Source organism: Cheilinus undulatus, linkage group 9, assembly GCF_018320785.1.
Source record: "Cheilinus undulatus linkage group 9, ASM1832078v1, whole genome shotgun sequence".
In the NCBI taxonomy this organism is placed as follows: domain Eukaryota; kingdom Metazoa; phylum Chordata; class Actinopteri; order Labriformes; family Labridae; genus Cheilinus; species Cheilinus undulatus.
The window spans coordinates 50,598,221-50,616,815 of record NC_054873.1 but is presented as its reverse complement, the minus strand read 5'-3'; the positions used below and the strand labels follow the sequence as shown (position 1 = coordinate 50,616,815).

Here is an 18,595-nt window from a genome sequence, read left to right as displayed (position 1 = left end):
AGCACAATAAGACACTAGCTAGTGAGACACGTTTGGTGTTTTGAACCAGGCTGTAAACCAGTTTATTTTGTGTGTCAAAACCGGCTGTTTAACATGTGTGCAGACGGAACTTCGGTTTTCCTGCAGCCAGCCTCAAGTGGACACTCCCGGTATAGCAATTTTTTGCAGTTCTGCATTGGCTTCAATTTTTAGGACCAGAGGTTGCTGCTTGGTGTCTTATTATTTTGTCAGTATTATAATTGTATTAAGGGCCTCTCTGGGCCCCCTTCAATCATGGGCCCCTAGAATCCTTCTCCTTTTTCTCCCCTTTTTGGCGCCCCTGCTCATGCTCCCTGAACCACTCTTTCACAATTTGAGTCGGATGAATCCTGGCATTGTCATCTTGGAATATGCCCGTGCCATTAGGGAAGAAAAAATCCATTGATGGAATAACCTGGTCATTCAGTATATTCAGGTAGTCAGCTGACCTCATTCTTTGGGCACATAATGTTGCTGAACCTAGACCTGACCAACTGCAGCAACCCCACATCATAGCCCCGCCCCCATAGGCTTGTACAGTAGGCACTAGGCATGATGGGTGCATCACTTCAGCTGCCTCTCTTCTTACCCTGATGCGCCCATCACTCTGGAACAGGGTCAGTCTGGACTCATCAGACCACGTGACCTTCTTCCATTCCCCCAGAGTCCAGTCTTTATGCTCCCTAGCAAACTGAAGCCTATTTTTCCAGTTAGCCTTGATCAGTGGTTTTCTTAAGGCTACACAGCTGTTCAATCCCTTCGCATTGTGCGTGTGGAAATGCTCTTACTTTCACTATTAAACCCCTGAGTTATACTGTTTTTTTTCTTCGATTTGATTTGGTCCAACATTTAAGTGATCGCCAATCATGATCATTCAGGATTGTTTTCCAACCACATTTCTTCCTGGAGGACGATGGTTCCCCACTATCCTTCCAGTTTTTAATAATGCGTTGGACAGTTCTTAACCCAACTTTAGTAGTTTCTGCAATCTCCTTCAATGTTTTCTCTCCTTGATGCTTGCCATTGATTTGACCCTTCTTAAACAGACTAACATCTTTTCCACGACCACAGGATGTGTCTTTAGACATGGTTCAATCGCCCATGCAGTAATTATCCAATAGGAGGCTTGTACCTATTTGCTTAGTTAAATCCAGGTGGTGACTTTTTTTTCAGCCAGGCAGTGAGTATATTTGCATATTTAAGAAGGTATGTGTTTGTGTAAGTGCTTACAACTATGTGTGTGTATACAGTAGGTGTTTCTATGTATTAGTATATATTTAGATCCTTGGATTTCCCACAGGACAGAAGTAATGAGAGGAATGGACTAAAAAAGGTAATGACATGTAAAACAGATTAAAGGTCTGTCGAGTGCATGCATGTGGAAAGCATCTCCTAATTGTTGTAAGTTCATTTATACGCCAAATTAAAAGACAATTTAAGAAATAGTGTCCTGCGTTTTAGCATCCCCAATATTCTTCTGAGTCTGATTACATGTGTTTAAGAGGGATTTTAAAAATCTTTGTCCAGTCCTAAAAGTGTTTCTGTAGATGAGACAGTCAATATTTTATGTCATCGTGTAGAAAATTAAAGTTTAAATTCACTTTATGAGGATACATTGGTATTCTGTTTAAAGTCGTTTACTTTTTCTCTCACTGGGAAAAAATTAACATTTCCTCCTGCACTGAAAGGCAACGCTTGCCATGCTTTCAGGGCCCCTCGGATTTCTCTGAGTCTTCTGGTAATCTCGCCGTTTTCCAGACTTTCAGAAGCTTTTAGTCGTTGTGGGAACATCATGACAATACAATGTGGTGTATTTTATAAGTCATTTGAGTCTTGACCTGAATTAACACTTATAACCGTTTATCAAATAGCAGCTAGATGGCGCTAACGAATATATCATTCGATGATGATAAAAATTTAGCCAACAGTTCCTATATGATTTAAATTAAATTAATTCAAGACTAGGATGTCAATGTACCATAATACTTTACAACTTTCTTTATTGTTTTTCACTATTTTAGGGACATTAGTGATTATTCCGACACTACATGAATGCATCTTAAGCCCTAGCAACCACAGCATTCCTTCTGTGTGCCCTAGCAACCATGAAGGCTGAGCTGAGCGTGATGGAGGAAAGAGAAGAGGAAGAAGTTACAAAAGAAGAGAAAGAAGACCTCTACAGCCGAGTCCAGGAGCTGAAGTAATGAAAACAACTCTTCACAGCATTGTTATGTGGGAAATGTAGTTTCTGAAGGGTTTCTAAGGTTCGCTAACCAGAGGCTAACTCTTCAGCTGTAGTCATTAGCTTACGATAGCTATAGCTCTAGCTAACGTTAGCATCGAGGACTGCCCCGTTACATTACCGTTAATGTTCATATTAAGGCCTGTTATCACACAGTGTTGTTCTGACTGATAACACAGCAGGGCTGGACCTTTTCAGATGTATTAATTTACATTTACATCACATACACGGTCAGAGAGCTGTCACTAAATCATAAATGTTTTTATTGATCTGAACAGAAAGAAGTTGGGCCTGATGCCTGGTAGAAAAATATTTACAGTAACAATAACAGTGATATTCTGATTAACAACATTGTGTGGATTATATCTATTTGAATAAAAGTATTCATCAGGAATGATAGATTTATGTTATTTTATTTTAATTATTGAATAAGAAACAAAACAAATGATATTTAATCGGAGGAGGAGGGGGCACTTCTAAATATGGAGATCAAACTTTTACCTGATTCTGAGGAAAAATTCTGACTTTAATCACAGAATCCTGACTTTAATCCTTAAATTGTGATTTTAACTGCAAAATTCAGACTTGAATCTCAACATTCATATGTTAATTTTCTAATTTTGAAACTTTGGTCAGACTGTAACCACAGAATCCTGTCTTTACTCTCTATAATGTTGCTACCAAATTTATAATTTAATGTCAGAATTTCAGCATAACTCCTGAGTGCTGATTTTAATCCCCAAATTCTCACCTTTAACCTAAAAATCTGACTTTTGTACGTCTTGTGCAATAGGCTTACATGTATCAGAATGCTGCATTGTTTAGAGTTGTTCAAAAATTTAATAAAAATTTGAATTACAAAAAAATTTGACTTTTATTGTCAGAATTCTGACTTAGGCTAAATCTTGTTATTCTTTCCTTAATTGGAGAATTTTGACTTTAATATTAGAATTCTGGCTTAAATCTCAGACATCTGACTTTATTCCCTCAGAATTTTAAAAGAAAATGTTGAATCGGATGAAAATGCTTTTTTCCAAGTTTGCATCAGCTAATATAAATAAATATCAGAGAAAGAGAAATCCAGTAATGGGCTGTAGTTTTCTTAATCAAAATGACAGTCAAACTTCTAAACTCTTTGTAAACGTCAGTAACACATGGGAAACCCTTCGCCCCTCAACATTCAAACAACTTTACAAATGACGCAAACATATTTATGAAATTTAGACAGTTTTCTCTCCCTCCTCTAGTTAAAAATGTGACAGGAGATCATGAAGTTTCTTTAAAACCATCGATCAGTGGAGTATTGGATGTTTGATCAGTTTGACACGTGGTATTTAGGCCACTTTTGTTCTTTTTTCGACCTTTTTTAACCTTGTGTAGAAGTTTTTGATAACTGAAAACAGTAAATCTGTCGTTCTGCTGTGATGTCAAACAGAGTATAAAGTGCTGTGAGTTTTGTTCTACTCATATTCATCATCTCTCTGGTATTGTGACTTCTATTTGTTATTTTCTTTACAAAATTATAATCCACATACATGATTGGAGGAGGATCAGAGAGGTCCAGAATCGTTCAGGTCTTGATGTCCAGTGTTTCCAGTCTCCACAGTCAGTGATGGTTTGTGTCTGTTGGTCCACTGGTCTTCATCGAGTCCAGAGTCCACGCTGTCAGCCATCTACCAGGAAATTTTAGAGCCCTTCATGCTTCCATCTGCTGAGAAGCTTCATGGAGATCCTGATTTCCTTTCCACCATCCAACAGTGAAACCAGAACTACCAGAAACTGGTCTACTGACCCTGGTGATACTGGGTTTGATCCTGACCTGAACCCCATAGAGCAGAGGTGTCAGACTCAAGGCCTGGGGGCCAGATCCAACCTGTGGTGCAGTTTTACCCGGCCCACAAGATCCTATTTTTATTAGAACTGACCCACAGGTCTGAGGTCTGCAGATTTCCTCCAGTACAGAAACGTAAATTTAACCTTGAAGATTTAAAATATCCTTCGTTAAGTCATAAAAACTAAAGAATAAAAAAAGGAGATAGAAAGTAAGGACTGAATTTGTGTTTTCATTCAATATTTTCAATTTGGATCTTAGAATTATGATTTAAACAGGATTTTAACTTTTTATCTCATATTGTGAACTTTTAGATTTCAATTTTAAATTTCAAGTCATATTTTGAAATTTCAAGATTATAATTTCAGATTTAATCCCATATTTTGACTTTTTAAACTCAATTTAAAATTTTATCTCATATTTTGACCCTTTAGATTCATAATCTTAATTTTAAGTAATATTTCTAACCCTTTAAACTAAAAATTTTGTTTTTTTATCTCATATTTTGACCTTTAAACTCATGGTTTTTTTTCTTTTTATCTCATATATTTCCCTTTTGACAAATATTATTTTGACTTTGGATTTTGTGTTCTGACCTTTTGAACTAATATTTTGACTTCTTTCTCAGAATTTGAGCCTTTAAATGTATCATTTTGACTTTTTTCAAACAATCTCAAAAATCCTTTATCACTAGTTTTTCTCCCTCTTACTGACTTACCAGTGAAAATATTACTTAGGTTTAGAGTTTATGGTTAAATGTTGACCCTGTTTGGCCCTCAGGTTAGACCTAAATTCAGATTTCGGCCCCCGCTGTGACTGAGTTTGACCCCCCTGCCTTAGAGGATCTCTGGAGGATGAGAGACTCAACAATCCAGACCAGCTGAAGGCTGCTATCAGAGAACCTGGGCTTCATAACCCCCCAGCAGGACCACGGACTGATTGCCTCCATGACACGAGCAGAGATGTAGAAGTTCATGAAAAAGGAGCCCAGACCAAGCACTGGGAGATAAATAAATCAGCAGAATTTAACAAGTCGTCATTTCTGGACTAATAATCCTTTTTTGGACTGATGTTTGTGATTTTCTCATATTTAGAGATAGTGGGTTTTTGATTTCTGTGAGCTGTACGCCGTAATGTTGAAGATTAAAACAAAAAAGTATGAGATAAATCTAGAATATAGTTTCACTTAAACCACTGGAAAAATGAGCTTTTCTTGATATAATTTTTTTGAGCTGCTCTGGTACAAAAGAGAGGTCAAACAAAACATTTATCTTGTCTTCAGGTTAATTTCTCATTTTAAACGTTTAAATCTGGTACATTTGGGATTTTTTAATGTAGTATCTCTGTGCCAGTTTTAAAAATGTTCCTGCAGCTGGCTCTAAAGTTGTTGATATCCATTTTCACCCTGCAGGAGTTCCCAGGCAGCCGTCCTGGCAGAGATAGACCTGTTTGAATGCTTTATCAGCCGCAGTGATCCTCAGGACCGGGGGTCGCAGGCAGGAGGAGACGGTTTAGGGTCCCAGCTGGAGGGCGGGGTGAGTGATGCACAGAGAAGAATAGAAACTACATCCAGAGGACATAGACAAACTAGAACCACCAAAGACATTATTAATGGAGCCCTGATACAACGATTAACTGTAGCGACAGGTGACAACAAAAGATCTACGGACGATACCCTCTCCATCCAGGACTCACCTGTGCTAACTTTGTTTCAGGAAAAATAGTCTAGGAAGGTTAAAGTACAGCCTTTTAGGGTCAAATAGAAGAAGAAATGACTTTAGATAGTTGTAATGTTAAACTAAAGTCAAACATTTATGAGAATAAAGCCTCAAATTCTGAGATTAGAATTTATTAGAATTTATATTAGGCCTCAATAGGTGTATTTTTAGGTTGTTGGGTTGCTCATATTTGTTGATTTTAAACAGGTTTTACGTCATGGTCTGTTGGAGCACGTTCTCTAAGAACCATAATAGCTACAGCAGCTGAAATAGCCCTATGAAAGGATGCCAAATCAGTGGGACAGTACAGGTCAGCTGTTTGGACCCTTTCCAACTTTTGATGATGGAAACGCAAACAAACACGTACTACGACATACCAAAGTGAACCGGACCGCCCAGTGGAAACGATCCAAAGGAAACCCAGGATCTGTGTTAATTTAGATGAGGATAATGACTAGTAAAGCAAACAAACGTCAGACCTTTAGAATAAACACAACATAAATCTAACTTCCTATGAAGTAATGCAGCCTCTTTATCTATGACCTTTGAGAAAAGCAGTCATGTTTTATAACATATTCTATAAACGCCCACAGACAAGCACACTCAGCGTGTGTTTGCCACAGGCCGAGTGGCCCATCTGTGGCTGTGGGCTTAGATCACCAATGCCACAAAGACAGAGTGAGACATCAGCAGTCTCCTATCTGTGCGGGTGTGCACTAACAGTGATGCGTGTGCTCATCAGGGCCGTGGACGCAGGCGAAGGTCACGCTCCCACGTATCACATCACCTCCAGCAGCTGACCCTGGAACAAAAACTTTACGTGGCGCAGAGAGAGGTAAAAGAGACACAGCAAGACCAGGAGAAACTCCGACAGAGATGTGAGCGGGTTCAGGATCACTACAAGGTAAATGTAAAAACACACACACAAAAACACACACCAACACTTGACCCTTAGTGTGTTAAAGTGTTCTGAAGTCCCTCTCTGTCTGTCTAGGTCACCTTAAAAGAGGCAGAAATGCGTCTCTCAGACATCAGGAAGGCTCAGAAAGAATTTGAACGCAGACTGCTCAGACCTGTAAAGGAGACCAGACTGGGCATGAAGGAGCCTGAGAAGGTGCTCCAGTTCATCCAAGACAAGTCTAAGGTTAAAAAAAAAAAAAAAAAACATCAATTAAAGCAGTGGTTTTTCCTTAGGGCCCGCTACTCGGAAACCTAAGCCCCCAGGACAGTGTCCTAAAATGTTCACTGTTTTTTTTAAATTAACTAATTTTCTTCATTTTAAAATACTTTTGTCTGGTCTCAATACGTTATGTTTTTAATCATGATTTTTACAAAATGTGTTACTAGTTGTAATTTTGACATCTTTAGGAGGCAGCACCCCCCTCGTCTGGGACTAGCCAAAAAACTAGATTTTTAAACTGAATTTTTTATTTATTTTCCGATTTCAACATTCGTCTGCATTGTAGAAAACCCCGGTTGAGCTCTGGTCGGATTATGGTGACATTTTGTTTAGTCTGTAAATGAAATGCATTTAAGTTTTAGTCACATTTTAGTCATTTCTATCCTTTTTAGTTTTAGTCTAGTTTTATTCGACGAAAACTCAGAACACTTTAGTCTAGTTTTAGTCCATAAAAAGTCCTCACATCTTAGTCTTTACTTACTTTAGTGTGTTCTCTGTCTAACCTGGGGTCCCTGCTTTCTACATCTGAGGGGCAGAATAGATACAGATGCACTGTTTTTGACAGATTTACCCCACCGTGGAGAAATATCACAGATTTAGAATGTCAGATGAAAACTACATTACATTTTAGTCTAGTTTTAGTCATCCTGATGTAAACTAAATTTAATTGTTGACAGTTTTAGTCATCACAGATCTATTTTTGTTAGTCTTGGTCTAGGTCTTGTCATGGAAATAAATGCTGGTGACAGACATTTTTAGTCCTAGTTTTAGTCGATGAAAATATCACTGCACAGGGGTCGGTTTTATGTTTTTGTTCAGCTCCTTTTGTGTTTTCCTAAAGGTTCTTAACAGCAAGTATCTGAGCTCTTGGTGATTATTGTGGGGTCTGTGTAAATACTCTACCAGAGTACAGTCTAGACCTGACCTCTTTAGAAAGTGTCCTGAAATAATGATATGTTGCTCACATCTGTTCCCCTAAACTGTCCATCTTTTTCTCTGATTCTCTGATGTTTTATTCTGCAGCCCTACGGTTCTTTCTTTCAGTTTTACTATACGAGTGTTTTTGTTTGAGTCGTTTCTCTTCTTAACTATAAACACCTAAAGGTCACCCAGCTGGAGAAGTTTCACGTGAAGAACCAGGCCCTGAAGGTCCAGGAGAGGAGGCTCCAGCAGCAGCTCATACAGAAGAGAGAAGCAGGGAGAGCCGACTACGAGGTAGAGAGCACACATGGATGGGGAGTAAAGCTTTGGTCTGGTTCATGCACCAGCAGAGGCACATTTACCTGTAGGACATCACCTGGGCCCTCCATCACCTGGGCCCTCAGAATGAAGGCATTCTAGGGAGGGCAGGACAATCGCTGACTTTTACCGATATTTCACAGTTTTTTCTAAAGAAAATGAGCTTTTTGCTAAATTGGAAGGACCACTTGTTACAACCCCATTCCAAAAAAGTTGGGACATTAGCAAATCTGATAAACCCCTAATTTATTCATAATAGAACAGAAACAACAAATCAGTGTTGAAGCAGACATTTTATCATTTCATGAAAGATATGAGCTCATTTTGAATTTGATGACAGCAACTCTTCTCAATAAAGTAGGGATGGGAAACAGGCCAGTAACATGACTGGGTATAAAAGGAGCATTTTAGAGAGGCAGAGTCTCTCAGAATTGAAGATGGGCAGATGTTCACCAATCTACGAAAAACTGTGTCTAATGTTCCTGAATGTAAAACTTAAGACTCTGAATCTCCCACCGTCTATTGTCTATAATTATCAAAATGTTCAGAGATTCTGGAGAAATCTCTGTGAGGAAGCTGAAGGTCAATAATGGAAGCTGGAGATCTCGGGGCCCTCAGGGGCCACTGCAGTCCACTCCAGAAACACCGCCGTCTTCTCTGGACCAAAGCTCATTTAACATGAACTGAGGAAACATGGAAAACTGTTCTGTGGTCAGAGGAAACCACAGACGCCGTGTCCTGTGGACTAAAGAGGAGAGGGAGCAGTGTTTTTTTTACAGCTATTTTGAATTTTAGTCTTAGTTTTAATTTTTAAATGAAATGCATTTTAGTTTTAGTCACATTTTGGTCATTTCTATCCTCTAGTTTTGGTCGACGAAAACTCAAATAATTTTAGTCTAGTTTTAGTCCATAAAAAGTCCTCAAGTTTTAATCTAAACTTTTAGTCCAAGCATTTATTTTCTTGCCTAAATCTGGTACTGTAAGAGCCATGTATTCACTTTGCTTTAATTGTTTTCTCCGAGCCACCAGAGATCAGTGAAGTGGCCTTTGGTGCAGGCTGAAGCCAGCAACAGGTGTTAAAGGTTTGTGTTAATTATGTAAAAGTGGTTGAAGTGGAAGGAGCCCAACGGTTTTCGACTGTGCTCGGTTTTCTTTTATATTATCTGTATTAATTTCAATCATAGGCTTGTTGGAAGCTGAAGGAAACGCTGAGTGTTAATAAAACGCCTTTTTTGGAGTTAAATCGTTGACTTCTCTGATCGGTTTGTTTTGTTTTCGTTAACTGAGTACACGTCGTAACATCTTAATGCCCACTATCAGCCGGTAGCGGCTAAGTTTAGGATTAGTCACTACAGGTACCAAATCATGGTAGTGTGTTCTCTGCCAAACCTGGGGTCCCTGCTTTCTACAGCTGAGAGACAGAATAAATACAGATGCATTATTTTTTGACAGGTTTACCCACCATGGAGAAATATCACAGATTTAGAATGTCAGACAAAAACCAAATTTCATTTTATTCTAGTTTTAGTCAACTTAAAGAAAACTAAACTTAGTTTTTGTCAGTTTTAGTCATCACAGATCTATTTTTGTTAGTCTTAGTCTAGTTTTTGTCATGGACAAAAAGCTGTCAACGAATAGTTTTAGTCGATGATAACACTGAGAAGGAGCATCCAGCTGGTTCTCCTGGCTCAGCTCTAAAGCCTGCATCTCTGATGGTATGGGGTTGCATTAGTGCCTATGGCGTGGGCAGCTCTAACATCTGAAAGGAACTATCAATGGTGAAAAGTAGAGAGAGCTTTTAGAGCAACATATGCTCCCATCCAGACAACGTCTCCGTCAGACAATGCTAAACCACATACTACATCCATCACAACAGCATGGCTTCACAGGAGAAGAGTCTGCAGCAAAGAAGACCCAGGACTGATGGACCCTGGACCACATTCCTGCCCCATAAACTTACTTCCCAGACATTTACAGACTGTTGTTAAATCAAGAGAGGATGCTACACAGTGGTAAACATGGCCTTGTCCCTACTTTTTTTTAGATGTGTTGCTGCCATCAAATTCAAAATGAGCTCATATTTTTCCTGAAATTGTAAAATGTCTCAGTTTAACATCTGATATGTTGTTTCTGTTCTATTGTGAATCAAATATGGGTTTATGAGATTTGACAATGACTTCTGTTTTTATTACATTTTACACAGCGCCCCAACTTTTTTGGAATTGGAGTTGTATTCTTAGATTAGAGAAAAATTACAGGAAAAGGGGGATGACTGGATGATGAGTGTGGTCATATAATGGGTGGGGTAGACGGTAGAATGGAAGCATGGAGACACTCCAGGTATGGGGGAGGAAATACCTGAAAAGCATTTTTTAAAATATGAGTTTTCTATGTATTTTAATTAAAGCCATTTTCCCATTTCCCTCCTCGTTGGTTTCTCCCCTTCTGTATACAGTCTACTTTTAGTCCACACTAAGCGCTGGGATGAACTTCACTAGACTAAATATTACTGAGCTCAGGGCGGTGCAGCTGAATGAACAATGACCAGAGTTAGCTCACAGGGTTGTCATGTAGTCTGCTTTAATTCACTCACTAGTATATGAAACAGCACGCTGTCTGTGTGGTTTCAGGACATTTTTCAGGAATTTGATGAGCAGAGAACAGAAAAAAACCTGGATGAACTTCAAGTCAACAATCTGAAGGTCCAACGAGCCCTGAGTGCACAGAAGGTACAAACAAAACCACTGGTTTAGTTTACCTTTACCTTTCCCAGGTAACACTGATTCAGCTGTATGTGTGTGATCAGGAGAAGCTGCAGAAGGTGACACAGCAGTCCACGGAGCTGAGCAGCGACATCACAAACAGGAAGCAGACACTGGCCAGGATTGAGGAGGAGATCCAGCAAGCTGAGGAGGTTAGCGATTATCAGAAATAAAAGACATGTCAGGTTAGAGTTTAAACACTTTAGTTCATTAGCTGCCAGCATCAAAGTAAAAGCCCTGTCAGTTTGTTTCTGCAGTGAGACTAGCCGTGTTTTCACACTATGCTTTTAAAACTGAAAAACTGTATAACAATCAATACCGCGTCTGTATATCCATACATTTAAAAAACCCATATCTTCATCTATTTTCATCAAATATATAAATATAGATACTGAACATGTGGCTCTTTTGTGGGGATTTGTGGCTCTTTATGTCTTTATTTTAAATATAACTCCCACAGAAAACCTAAAAAATGTCAAACTTTGACCTCAGAAATGATCTGTCCCAAGTCACATTAATCAGTTTGCCCTTATTTGCAGTTTTTTGTCCCTGTTTTCCATTCTTTTGCCACTTTTATCCATTTTTGCTGCTTTTAGGCCGTTTTTTACACTTCTTTATGCCACTTTTTGGTACTTTTATCCCATTTGTCCATTTTCACCAGTACTTGACTCTTTCATCTTTATATTTTTGCCATTCACAATTTTTCTCCTTCTTCCAGTTGTTTTGCCATTAAATGCCCCATTTTTGTCATTTTTTGCTCCTTTTTGCTCCTTTTCCCATCTTTTTGCTGCTTTTTGCCCATGTTAGTCACTTTTCAGATATTATTTTACCACTTTTTTAGCAACCTCTAACTATTTTTTTGTAATTTCTCAACCATTTTTTTCCACTTTCACCAGTTATTGTCTCTTTTATTCTCCTTTTTGCAATTTTTCCCTCTTTTTTGCCCATTTGAGGTTTTTTTTTGCCATTAAATGCCACTTTCTCCCCTTTTTGTCACTTTTTTGCTGCTGTTTGCCCATGATAGTCACTTTTCACACATTTTTTGCCCCCTTTTGACCATTTTTGCCACCCGTAACTCATTTTGTTGTCACTTCTCACCCATTTTTGCCATTTTACGCCTATTTTGCCCCTTTTTTAACCCATTTTTATGCCACATTTTTGCTGCTTTATCATATTTTTATTGCCACTTTAACCCATTTTTTTCACCACTAAGATTGTTGCTCATGCAAAGGTATTTTTCAAGAATTTGCCTCTTTTGTTGAGTAACACTGGTCTAGATTATGTTTAATGAAGAACCAACGTGCCTGTCTAACCTCGACATCAAACTTTGCATGTTTAGTTTAGAGCAGCTGTGAGGACTTTTGTGGACAAAGTATGAGGGATGAAGTCTCTTTTACCCATCCTTGGAAGTTGACTCTATGTGGACAAAAGTATATGGCCATCTGACCATTACACCAACAGGGACTGTGTAACATTGCGCCCATGTACTCTAATATGGAGTTATCCCCCTTCTGCAGCTCTAACAGCCTCCACTCTCCTTGGAAGGATTTCTACAACGTTCTGGAGTGTTTCTGTGGGAATGTGTGTCCATTCATCCTGTAGAGCATTTAGGAGGTCAGGCTCTGATGTTGGACCCGAAGGCCTGGCTCACAATCTCTGATCCAGTTAATCTCAAAGGAGCTGGCTGAGGTTGAGGTCTGGACTCTGACCTCATCAAACCAGGTCTTTCTAGTCCTTCCTTGGTCTCTGGGCCACTGTCATGCTGGAATAGAAAAGGGCCTTCCACAAACTGTTGCAGCACAGTTGGAAGCGTAGCATTGTCCAGAATGTCTTGGTCATTAAGATCAGCCTTCACTGGAGATAAGGGGTCTAGCCCAGACCCTGAAGAACAGCCCCATACCGTTATCCCTCCTCCACCAGACTGCACAGTCAGACCGGTAACGTTCTCCCAGCATCCTCCAAACCCAGACTCACCATCTGACTGTAAACAGAGAAGATGACTGGCCGCTCCACAGAACACCTTTTCAATGCCGGACTTGGTGATGTGAGGCTTGCATGCAGCTGTTGCCATGGATACCCATTCATGAAGCTCCTGCTGCAGGTTTAGTGTTTACATTAATGCCGGTGGAAGTTCAGAACTCTTCAGCGATGGAATCAGCACTGAGCTCTTCAGAGCGACCCGATTAGGATCACAAATGTTTGTGAATGGAGACTTCATGGCTAGGTGAAGGTTCTGCACCTGTGGGTCTGATTGAAACACCTGAATTCAACAATGAACAGGTGTGGCCAAATACTTTTGTCCATATTGATCTTATTCAGTGTACCAGGTCTTGGATATTTTTATTCAGATATAACCTTTTACCTAACGATGGCCCCTCTCTTCGTCCATGTTCTTCTTCAGGACCGTTTGAAGGCAGAGGCTCTAAACCAACACCTGCGCGGCCTTATAGCTGATTATCAGGCTCCTGGTGTCATGGAGTACATCCTCATTAAGAACAAACACAAAAAGCTGCAGAGGAGCATCCACACACTGGAGAGGAAGGTTGGGATTACTGAGGTAAACTTCCTTCTGTTTCTTTTTTTTTAATTTATTTTGGGGTTTTATTTCCTTCATTGAGGAAAGACGTGGACAGAGTCAGAAACTTGTAGGCCAAACTGGAGCCTTTCTCTGGAGGTGAACTCTCTGTTTTCCCTTGTGTTTGTTTCTGCATTCTGCTGGGTTATGGATGTTTTTAAAAAATATACACACTTCTACATGATGCATGTTACTGGAGGAGGGGTGTCAAACTCAAGGCCCAGGGGCCAAATCCAGCCTGTGGTGCAGTTTTACATATATATGGTGGTGCAGTTTTATATCATATTTTAATCAGAACCGGCCCACCCTAACCCTATTTTAAAATTTCCAGATCATAATTTCAAATTTAATCCCATATTTTGACGTTTTAAACTCATGTTTTAAAATTTTATTTAATATTTTGACCTTTTAGATCCATAATCTTAAATTTTAAGTAATATGTCTAACCTTTGAAACTCAAAATTTTGTGGGTTTTTTTTTGTCTCATATTTTGACCTTTTAGATTCATAATCTTAAATTTTAAGTCATATGTCTAAACTTTTAAACTCCAAATTTTGTTTTTTATCTCATATTTTGACCTTTTAGATCCACAGTCTTGAATCCAAGCACGTGATTTTGGATTTTATCTCATATTTTAACTTTTAAACTCATGTTTTTTTTCTTTCTATCTCATATATTTCCCTTTTGAAAAACATTAGTTTGACTTTGAATTTTGTGTTCTGACCTTTCGAACTAATATTTGGATTTCTTTCTCAGAATTTGAGCCTTTAAACGTCTCATTTTGACTTTTTTAAACAATCTCAGGTCACTATGATGTTAACGCAGAGATCAGAGCTAACGTAAGTTAAACTTTAGTAACTAGAAAAGCACTCGGAGAGCGCAGACCTCCGCCATTAGCCCTATCTCCCCATAGTAAAGAATCCTTTAAAAAATTTCTGGATCCAGACGGTGATCCGGATCACTCCCAAAAGATATCAGAGGTCCTGTGTTTGATCCTTAGGGAGAGACCGAGACCAGAGGAAGGTGAAAATGTTCTTGGAAACCCTATCTACCGTCTGGCTCATTACCTCTGCAGGTTGTGTGACTGATTCATATTCACTACTGCTGAGTTTGAAAGTCCAACATCCAAATAAAACACTGAAAGCTTTGGAGAATCTTGAGCGAGTCTCTGATCCTATGGCTGAAGGTGATCAAAGACTGACTGGGAGTCCAAAGGTTCCTGGTTCGAACCTAATCCAGGTGGGGCTGGTTGATTTTGAAGTACATTGTCCAAAGGAAGTAATGAAAACCTTAGACGTTCATCTGTGACTCTTTCTGTAGCCTAGAAGGATCCAGGACTGCCAGGGAGACTGCAGGGTCCAGGTTCAAACCTTAACACTTTGTCAGTTTTCGAGATTTGAGTCCAACGGAAGAAAGGAGAATCTTTGGGGGCTTCTAGTGATGTCAGTCTCTGTGGCCAAGAGGAAGCGAGGTCTGGCTGGGTGTCTGAAGGTTGCAGGTTCAAATCTCAATACAGCTTTGTCAATTTTCAAGCTTTGACTCCAAATAAAGAAGAGAGACCCCTGGAAGACCATTGTAAGTGGCTGTTTCTGTAGTCTAGTGAGATAATGGATTGCTTGAGAGTCTGAATGTTGTGGGTTCAAGTCTTACGATTGCTTAATCAGTTTTTAAGATATGAGTCTAACGGGACAATGTAAAAACCTTTGGAGGACTTCAGCAAGTGTCTTCCTCTGTGGCCTTGTTGCCTACTATAGCTGTCTTCATTGTCGCCTAAAATATTGCTGGCAACAACTTCAGTTGGCGCCTAAGATATTGTAGGCGACGACTATCAATAACTTAACAACTTTTATTTAATTTTTTTTCATAACCCCTGCAGATGCGTGTCACAGAACGCCAGGGGGGAAACAGCCCCCCCTGACCCCATCCCACAGGGCACTGCTTGATCCAGGTACCAGCCACACTGAGTTCCAAACCCCAGCCTCTCCCACCACAGGTGCTCGTGCCCGCTTGGGTGCTTGAGAGTGTGCTGAACCCACTGCGCCACCGGTACCTTTCACACTGGGGGATCTTCTCCTGGTGCTTTTATCCCCTTCATTTGGGATGTAGGACTTTAAAATTCACCACCTCTCCCCTAAGACTTCCAGAGGTTTTCACCTTCTCACTTTGAACTCCAGTTGTCACTAAGCTATGGGAAGACTTGAACCAGCAACCTCCTAATTACCAGGAAGCCCACGCTCTCCCAAGGCCACAGAGGAAGACACTTGCTGAAGTTCTCCAAAGGTTTTTACATTCTCCCGTTAGACTCAAATCTTGAAAACTGACTAAACCATGGTAAGACTTGAACCCACAACATTCAGACTCCCAAGCAATCCTTTATCTCACTAGACTACAGAAACAGCCACATACAATGGTCTTCCAGGGGTCTCTCTTCTTTATTTGGAGTCAAAGCTTGAAAATTGACAAAGCCGTATTAAGATTTGAACCTGCAACCTTCAGACTCCCAGCCAGACCTCTCTTCCTCTTGGCCACAGAGACTGACATCTCTAGAAGCCCCCAAAGATTCTTAGATAGTTGTCGCCAACCTTAGTTGCCCAACACAGTTGTTGTGTAAGATAGTTGTTGGTAAGATAGATGCTTTCATACAAGTAACAAACAATCAAATGAATTCAAATGTTTATTTTATCAGAAACAGTTACACATGAAGTGTTTAGCTCTTACACAATAAAGTAGAAGCTTAAATAATGATGATAGTAACAAATTTAACACTTGACTATGCAAGAATACTGAGTCCTTAAGCAGGTGGGACATGGTATTAAACAAACACACCCAAAATGCTGCTGAGATTGAAGTTACTCATGTCCGCCATCTCCTGGTGTAAAGTGGTAACAGTGCAGACCTCCGCCATTAGCCCTATCTCCCAATTGTACAGAATCCTTTAAAAAATTCTTGGACCCAGACAGTGATCCGGATCAGTCCCAAAATCTAATCAGTTCTTTCTTATGCCATTTCTGACATTTCCTGAAAATTTCATGACAATCCGTCCACAATTTTTGAGTTATGTTGCTAACAAACGAACTAACGAACAAACCCACCCCATCACATAACCTCCTTGGCGGAGGTAATAACAGTAACATCGGCTCAGACTGATGATGGTGGTCAGAACACACCGTTTGCCTTTTTTAAGATAAAGGTGCTTCTACAGAGTGCAGTAGTGGTACTATTGAGGCAGGCATTTTTGTAAACTTTTCAAGAACTACTGAACACTAAAGTTATTACAGCCTTTTATGCCATTATGTGATGGCACAGCCTGACATTGTGGTTAGATGAATCGTGCACTAGTTCCTCAGCTTTAATTCTCCAGAGTTTTCTGTCACCAGGGTAAAAACGGCACAGGGTTTGAAGTGCAGCATGTGTGACGTCCCTCTGTGCAGCTGCAGAAACTAAATCCTTCTCAGGATCTAAAACATTGGCCGTCTTTCCTTTCTGTTTCCTCCAGATGGCGCTGAAGGCCCACAGTAGAGCTGTGAACACTCAGAGAGCCACTTTCACTCCTGCAAACAGTGTCAACGTTGGAGCCGGATCAGTGCAACGCCGAATCCCAGAAAAGCTTCCTCACATAGCAGAACACGGCACATAGACACGCAAACGCTCAGAGAGAAAAGATGCAGGCTGTTTGACTCTGGAGCCAGAGGGTTTATTTGAAGTTCATCTTTGTTTGAGAGCCAAGGAAGCACGACAGGTTGTGATCGTACTGTCCCTTTAAAAATTATTCACCCCCTTTGAATGTGTTACACCTTTACTGATTTGATAATGGTTGATATAATTTGGCTTTTTTATGTACCAAAAAATGTCAACACTGTTGAACAGAGGCTGGCAGCACTGGTCTCATCATTTTGTGTCATTGTTTTTGTGAAGAGCCCCCCCTGGTGGTGGAATTTTACACACTGTTCATTTAATCCTGTAGATTTATTATTGTAAGCTGACGGCTTCCATCTCATTAAACCACGCCTCTGGCTACCAGTGTTAATTTAGTCGACTAAAGTTCTGACTAAATCTATTCATCGACAGCCTTTGTTTCCATGATAAAAACTAGACTGAGACTAACAAAAATAGATCTTTGATGACTAAAACGGGACTGAGACTAACAAAAATAGATCTGTGATGACTAAAACTAGACTGAGACTAACAAAAATAGATCTGTGATGACTAAAACTAGACTAATACTAACAAAAATAGATCTGTGATGAATAAAACTGACAAAAACTAAGTTTAGTTTTCATCAAAATGAGTAAAACCTGACTAAAATAATGAAGTTTTTGTCTGACATTTTAAATCTGTGATATTTCTCCACTCTGGGTAAACCTGTCAAAAACAACACATCTGTATCTGTTCTGCCTCTCAGCTGGAGAAAGCAGGGACCCCAGAAGCAGAGAACACACCACCATGATTTGGTACCAGATTTAGGCAAGAAAATAAATGCTTGGACTAAAAGTAAAGACTAAAATGTGAGGACTTTTTATGGACTAAAACTAGACTAAAATGTTTTGAGTTTTCGTCAACTACAACTACACTAAAATTAAAAATAGTTTCCAAAATAGACATTGCTAGTTAGAGGTGAAATTCTGAGTTTGTTGACCGTTCCATGACCAGGTTAGCTTAGACCCAGTTACCATGGTAACGGACACAGAGCTGAAGGTTCTTCCTTTTACAACAAGGCTCGGCTCCCCTCTCATTCTTGGGTTTGAGTTTTCCACCCTGAAACAGACATCTAAAAGTTCCTCTCATTTCAGAGTTAACAGACTCAGGTTTAAACTAAATCAGCTTTATGAAACGGCCTCCGGAGGAGGAATACCATGCTGAGTTTAAGAGGAAGAAACAGAATCCATGTCAGACTCTACAAACTATCTCCTTTATTAGAAAGACATCCTCCTCAGAGGGATAAAGCCTCTACATGTTCTGATGGTACATGCCTTATTTACAGTTTTATACATCAAAGTGCAGAGTCACAACAGTTAATTCTCTCAGAACGG

General features: G+C 39.7%; 1 protein-coding gene across 6 annotated transcripts; it reads left to right on the top strand.

Moving 5' to 3' along the window:
* The first annotated feature begins 1,189 nt into the window (after window positions 1-1,189).
* ccdc113 (coiled-coil domain containing 113) lies at window positions 1,190-17,592 on the top strand. 6 transcript variants are annotated; one of them, XM_041795073.1, is made up of 11 exons: window positions 1,207-1,224; window positions 1,319-1,351; window positions 2,119-2,218; window positions 5,503-5,626; window positions 6,552-6,713; window positions 6,804-6,953; window positions 8,094-8,204; window positions 10,859-10,957; window positions 11,035-11,142; window positions 13,392-13,547; window positions 17,062-17,592. In XM_041795073.1, the coding sequence occupies exons 3-11, from the start codon at window positions 2,124-2,126 to the stop codon at window positions 17,200-17,202; spliced, it is 1,146 nt and encodes a 381-aa protein (XP_041651007.1). In that variant the 5' UTR covers window positions 1,207-1,224; window positions 1,319-1,351; window positions 2,119-2,123; the 3' UTR covers window positions 17,203-17,592. The 6 variants fall into 6 exon arrangements, with proteins under 6 accessions (XP_041651008.1, XP_041651007.1, XP_041651005.1 ...); XM_041795074.1 differs by lacking the exon at window positions 1,319-1,351 and having other exon boundaries at window positions 1,190-1,224; XM_041795071.1 differs by having other exon boundaries at window positions 1,213-1,351.
* The last annotated feature ends 1,003 nt before the right edge of the window (window positions 17,593-18,595 follow it).